At 42.9% G+C, this 6866-nt stretch overlaps 1 protein-coding gene across 1 annotated transcript in view; it reads left to right on the top strand.

The window, feature by feature from the left end:
• The first annotated feature begins 86 nt into the window (after positions 1-86).
• Positions 87-6866, top strand: part of HECTD4 (HECT domain E3 ubiquitin protein ligase 4) — a 66102-nt gene continuing 59322 nt past the window's right edge. The window contains exon 1 of the mRNA XM_031059446.1: positions 87-113. Coding sequence (XP_030915306.1) covers positions 87-113 — 27 coding nt within the window. The remainder of the gene's footprint in view (positions 114-6866) is intronic.

Here is a 6866-nt window from a genome sequence, read left to right as displayed (position 1 = left end):
AGCGGAGGCCTGAGGCGAGGAGGACGGGGGGATGGGAGATGGGGGTGCAGGGAGGATGACTAGGGGAGGGAGGATGGGGGGCCGGCATGGAGGATGCTGCGTGCGGATGCCGGGTGAGGGATCTGGAGTCCGGAGCCAGCCGGTGTCGAGGCGTTCTGCTTGTCTTGAGTCAATCTGATTTATTTCGGATAATAATGAAAGTGGAGCTGGGCAGGAGGATGGCGAGGTGCTGATGTAAATGGAGGGTGAAGTATTGGTGCGTCCTCCTTGTTTTGAATCTTGGAAATCAGAGCCGCACTCACGGATTTCAGCGTGGCCTTTGGCCCGTTTATTTTTATTGAAGGTTTTATGTTTTCTTGCTGTTACTTTTAGACGGTTTGTAGTTGATCAGCCTTACAACAACACGCTTAGGGGTGCCCGAGTGTTTTATTCAGCTGTTGACCGTGATCGGTTATTAAGGATCCAGGAGGGCAGCCCCGATTTTCATCCCAGCTTTTTACCTTCCCAGAACTGCCCCTGGTGTTTGTTGGCTGCAGGCAGGCGGTGCAGCTGTTTTATCTTAGGAGGAGCCGCTGAAGGACTGAATGTCACGGATTATAGGTTGCATCTATTTGGTAGACTGCATTTTTTTTTCCCCCCTGTGTGCCTCCCTTCTCCTGTTTCACCCCACCCTCCTCCCCGGCAGTGTGGCTCGCAATGACACAGGGGCTTTGTCACCGGAGCTGAGCGGTGGGAGCGCACAGGGGACGCTCCAGCCGGAGCTTTATCTCCGGTCTCTGTTTGGTCCCAGGCATTTGAGGCCGAAAAACCATTTTTAGTGAGGCTTTAGCTGCTGTCTGGGCTGTTGCTGAGATGACCCCACAAGCGGTCCTGACAACATTGTTCATTGGGCTTTGGGGAAGCTTCCCCCAGCCTTATCTAAGGAAAGATATTTTCTGCAGAATGTGCGTTTTCTGTCCTGTGTGTTGGGACATTGGGGAATGGCATGGAGAAATCAGCTGCTCCCCTGAAATGGATGTTGGCAAATATCACACGAACAGGAAAAGGGAGATTTTTAAGGTGGCTGACTTACCTCTGTGTGTGTAAACATGGAATGATTCTCCCTTGTGATCAGTGCAGCTTGGATGCAAGAAAATATTTTGATTCCATGGCATAGTTCTAGAAGAAGAATTGAGTTTAAAAACTGTGCTAGAAAAATCAAGTGCTCCCACAGCATTTTTCATGTTATATCACAAGAAAGGAGGATATCCTTTAAAAAACAAACAAGACCTTATTTCAAGATCTTGCCAGCCAGGCCAGAAGTGTGTTCCAGCCTGAAACTTGACACACAGCTTCACTTGACAAACACTTCAGCACAGGAGAATTTTTTTGTTAGTATTAGGAATGTTCTAAAACTCCAGTTGTTTGGGAGAGATAGGAATGGAATTGGTGTCTTGTGCTTTGACATTTATTATAACAAGTGTTGCAGCCATCCAGTGCCACTGATTCACCTCATTTTTTCTGCTCCAGAGATTCTTTTCCTGTTTGTGTTTGCAGTGCAAAACTTTGAAATAAATAATTAAATATGACTTTTTGCTGTGGTGCTTATTTTTGACAAGTACTGATTTTGACTTATATTGATCTTTATTCTTAAGTCACAGCTTATCAAAGCCTTTTATTTCCATCCACTGATGGAATTGATGATCACAAGCAATCAATTTCATTTTCAGATATCTGCAAATTGGTTTAGACTTTGGTATTGAGGGGGAAGGATTTTTACAAAATGAAATTTCACATGGTGCAAATGTAAAATATTTAGCTCATAACTTTTCTCTGCCTTTTTTTAACGCTGTTTTCATTGAAATAAGGGATACTTTGGTGATGTGGAATGGCTTTGAGGAGCCATTTTGTGGAAATAGGTGCACACATCTGATTGAGGCATGGCCATGCAATCGACTGCTACACAAGAGCTCATTTACACTTTCTACTCCTACTTGCACTGTAATAAATATCTTTGAAAATGGTCCAAACAGAAATCTCTTGGGATGTGCTATTGGCCAAGGGTAGGAGATGCTGCAGCTGCTGCTTTGATTAGGAAACTTCTTTAATTCACTTCTTGTGCTTCATCAGTGGTGGTCAGAAGCCTGGTTGAATTAGGAGCTGAACTGCTTAATTAAAAATGTATAATGTTTAATACTTTAATGGATTTTTTTTTGGGTGGAGAAGTATCATTCTGGTCTGTTTTGCCTAAATATCCATTTAAAGAGCGTATTGGTGACTAATGTCAGTGTGTTTGGATGTGTTTCCTTTGTCCTTCTGTTCAAAGGTTCTGTCTATTTATAAAAAGAAAAGCAGAGGAAAAAATGTTACAGTGCTGGTGTTATGCCAAGAAAGGCTTATGGAAACTTATTATTTTGTTATTTTGACTCCCATGCAGCTTTGGTTTTATCTTTTTGTGTATTTGTATATTTGTATACACTTGTATTTATACATATATACTTTAATGGTGTGTTGCAAGAGCCTTACTCCTAGAACAAGTTGAAAGACAAGATTATGTTGAGTTTTAAAGGGCCTAGAGGTTTTTGCTCTGTTTTTATTTTTTTGTGATGATGTGTGCCAACTTCTTAGATTGTTTCAGCATATTTACAGAAAATTGGGGCTTTTAAAAAAATCTGATAGAATTTTGTAATGTTACGCATGAAGCAGCTGCTCCTGGTGCAGGTCTCCCACTAAAATCCTCTAGTCAGGAGAGACTTGGATTAGTCAGTGATTACAGAACCCTTTGGACCTTTATTTTAAAACCTTTCACACAGAGAAATCTTTGAAAGAGCAAAGTCTTCTCCTTCTTGGAGACAACCCTCAGTGACAGAGCTGGAGGTGTTACCATGACGTTGTGGTTGGTCAGTGCCCATCCAGGAGGGACATTGAGTGCAGGAAGGGTTTAATGTTCCCTTTAAGTTCCTTAATATGGCCCAAAGGGAACTTCAGCACTTCCAGAATCTTCCAGCCAAGCACCTTCCCTGGAGAACACCAGGAGCGTGGTCAGGGTTTGTCTGAGGGAGGGGGGTCCCTCAAACCAGGGAGATTTGATCTGCCAGCTCACCACAGAATCCCAGAATGGTTTGGGGTGAAGGGACCTTAAAGATCATCCAGAATCCCCTCCTGCCATGGGCAGGGAGCCTTGCTCTGGTTTCCCATGGAGCTGGGAGTGCAGCTCCTCCCTTAGTAGCTGTTGGGATTGTGTCTGTCTGTCCTCATCTGGTGCTTGGACTCTTGTTGAGCTTTGTTCTGTAGGACAGAGCTGCCACTGGGCAGGTGTGGCTCTGCACTGAAAAAAAATTACTTTTAATCAAGTGGAAGGTTAAAATAATAATAAAAAATGAAACAAGTAAGGAAAAAGTGATGGCCTTTCCTCTTCCCCCCAGCATGGCCTGGGCTGGCTCTCCACAGAGAGGGTGAAGAGCTGGAGTCCAGTGCTCTTTTCTCAGCATGTGCCAGTCCTGTGACTGACTTGTGTTTGCCATAAAATGATTTAGACTGGAAGGTTTCTGCTAAACTTGGAAGTTTTCACCCATTTTCCTCCCAACCCAGAGAAAACATTTTGTCACTTTTGCCCGATTGCTGAGGGAGAGAGCAGTTCCCTGCAATTATCTGGGTCAGTGCTTCCCAAACCTTTCCGCTTGTGACCTCTCTGCCATCTACAAGCGTCACCTCTGTCATGCTGAAAGTCCCTAATGCCACCATCAACAATTGACTCCTTCCTAAGTGGGTGACCCTTCCTGGGGTGGTGACCTCTGACTTGAAAACTGCTGATCCAGGCGTGTGGCAGCCTTGGAACAGCCTCATCCTGCCTGTGCCTCCCCTCCCAGTGCCCCAGGGCTCCTCTGCCAGGACCTGGAATTTATTAAACTTCTCGGATATGGACCACTGGGCCTCTGACTTTGGAGTTTGGAAGTTGTGTTTTAGGTAACCTTGTAGAGAAACATTAGGAAACTTCTCAAGGATGATTTTGCAAATCTGTTTCCCAAATATAGATCTTGTTACCAATTGCAGCTTATTAATTCAGTGATCTGCACTCTCAGGTGTTTAAATTACAAAGATTTTTCTTTACCTTTTGCAGCTGTTTTCACCTACTGCTTGAGTAAGAGCACCAAATAAAGCCAAAGAAATATTTTAATGAACAAAGAAACAACACTTTATAGCATTTTATTTATTTACAGCTTGCTTGTTTTCTGTAATTCATCTCAGATACCAAGGTTATTTCATAAATTTGTATGGTTACAAAAATGATTTGGGATAAAATTGTAAAAGATAGCAGTGTCAGTGCTGATTTGTGAACAGTGAGATTTCCAGTGCTTTCACAAAAAAAAAAAATAGTTTCTGCTTTTAGCTGAGTAGGTAAAAACCTGCACTGCTCACACAGAGGCTTTGAACAAGAGGATAAGGTTAAAATTTCTTGGAGCAGAAAAAATTGGAACAACCTTGAGACTTGTGGTTTTTTAACTGCAGCACTAAAGCATGGAGTAAAGTGCAGCAGCTGCTAAAACATCAGGGAGAAAATGTTCACACATGTTTGTATATTTGGCACGTGGTGTAGCAAGGAAAAGGCCTTAGAGAGGGGCTGGGAAATGTTTTAGAAGAAATTAAGGTGGGTTTTGCACCAAGGCAGCTTCGTGCTGGATGTCCCAGCAAATGCCAGGGGCAGGAAGGCTCAGCACAGTGGGAGACAAGGACACAGGGTTGTTTATGGAGCAGGTTCAGTTGGGATGTGTATTTCAATCTTCAGGGTACCTTTAAAACTGTCACTTGTGCTCTTTCTCTTACAGAATAATCCATACTGTTTGTAATTCAGTCTTTTTACATTGTTTTATTGGTGTTTCTAGAGACAAAAGAGCCCAGTAAACAAGTGGTGCTGCCTCTGTTAATTCTGTACAAGAGGAATGACCTTATACCTGTAATGGGGTGGTCAAAGTAATAGAATTATTTTTTTTCATGCTGCTTTTAAAGATATTTTACAATTTTGAGGCTGTTTCTGTTTTCTGTCTGGTTTGTACCTCCTGTGAGATGGGAATAATTCATATTTAATACTCAGGGGGGTATAGGGGTGTAATTGATCCTGATAAATGTTCCACCATCTTCATCTTCACATGTGAATTTCAGCCAATTGAACTCTGGAGAGAAAGAATTAAATGTTGTTGGGGATTTAGAGGCTTCCCTTTCCAATATGCAAGTTCAGGATAAAAACCCCTCTTTGTGCACAACTTCCCTGCTCCTCAGTTCCCTGTGTAGCAGAATTAAAATACATCCCCCACAGGCACCAGGGAGAGGACAAGGGGCAGGAATTGCAGCCAGAGGAGAAAGCTGCCTTTTAGTGACAGCTCACATTTAAATTTACTTAATAGGGTCATAAAACCTCAGGCTAAAACTCTTCATGTATATTAGTGTGTGTTAATTGGACTTGGTCTGGTATTTACTATCAGCAGAGAAACATGTTGCCCTGAAAATAGGGAACGTCAGCCCCCCCTTCCTGGAGCAGATTTGGCAAAGATTCTGTTTGATGGGAAGAATTACCTGGGTGAGGTGGTGTGGTGGGATGCAAAAGGATAAATATTGGATACAGTGGGAAAGATGGCACCTCCCCATAGTTCTTCTAAAATCAGATACCTTTTGTGCTTCTCAATGTTGAAGAAGATGTCAAGGACCAATTAGAGTGATTGAACTTTGGCTCTACCATTTTCTGATTAAAATATTGACTAAAATTGATTTAAAAGATCAAACAAGGAAATAATGTGTAAGGATAAGATACTGTGAAATTAAAATAGTGACAATTCAACTATTTAATAACAGTTTTGAGTGATATGTAAGTAGCTACTTGGATAACTTGTTCTATGTCACAGTGATGTTTGTTCCATCCTCTTCATCCTCTTTGATTCTGTTCAAGCCTTGTCAGTCAGGAATGGTTGGAGTTGGGGGGTGATGGATCAGGGACTGGTTCAGTGGGGTTTGTGTGGGGCTGGGTTTGGTGCCTGCCCCTGACACCTCCCCAGGTGCTGCACAGGGAAATATCGAGTCACCCCCAGCCCCAAATCAGAGCTGAGGTGTAAATCCTGAGGCAGCCCAGAGGCAGTAGGAAAGGGAATTTTACCTTTTGTAAACCCTGCTAGTTGTGTTGTTTGTATCAGAATTTGTGAAAGAACATGATGAGGGTTTTCTTGTATTTTATTTTAACTTGTTTTGACTTCAGATAGTTGGAAGATGACAAGCTTTGCCTGGAGATATCCTGGCAAGGGCTGGGATTCCTGAGTGGAGTCTTTAATGTATCCAGAGGGAAGCACTGATGGATCTGGCAGGGGCCAAGTGAAGCTCTGGCACTGTTGGGGAGGGAAGGGCTGGGTTTGGCTGCCAGGGAGAGCCAGAGCAGTTCCCTGGGATGTGTCTGAACCCTGGAAGCTCCTGGGGGTTTGTCCCAGCCTCACTGGGAACATTTGGTTTTCCAGCTCCTTTCTGGAGGTAGCTCTGAGTGCTGACCTCTAGTAAAAAAGCTTTTGAGGAAAACAGCCTTTAATTTAATTTGCTGAAGTGTCCTGTCCAGCAGATGAGCTCACACCTTTCTTCTAACATCCTCTTGTTTCTGGAAGTGCAGATGCCTGCTTAGACCCTCTGATGATGTTGATTAATTAAGGTTTTTTTCCACTGGTTCTATAAACCTTGTATGAAAATTAGATGATGTAAACTGCATTATCAAAAGTCTGGAAGTCCCATTTTGGAATGATCTTGTGAATCTGTTGAAGCTGATGTACTTCCTGTATCATTTACCCAAATTAGTGCTCATTTCCCTTATGAAAGACTGAGGCAAAATCCCAGACAGACCATGCATGCTTTTAAAG

This window comes from Geospiza fortis, unplaced genomic scaffold (assembly GCF_000277835.1).
Source record: "Geospiza fortis unplaced genomic scaffold, GeoFor_1.0 scaffold145, whole genome shotgun sequence".
NCBI lineage: Eukaryota > Metazoa > Chordata > Aves > Passeriformes > Thraupidae > Geospiza > Geospiza fortis.
Note: the sequence above shows the minus strand (reverse complement) of the source record. Positions and strands in the feature narration are given on the sequence as shown.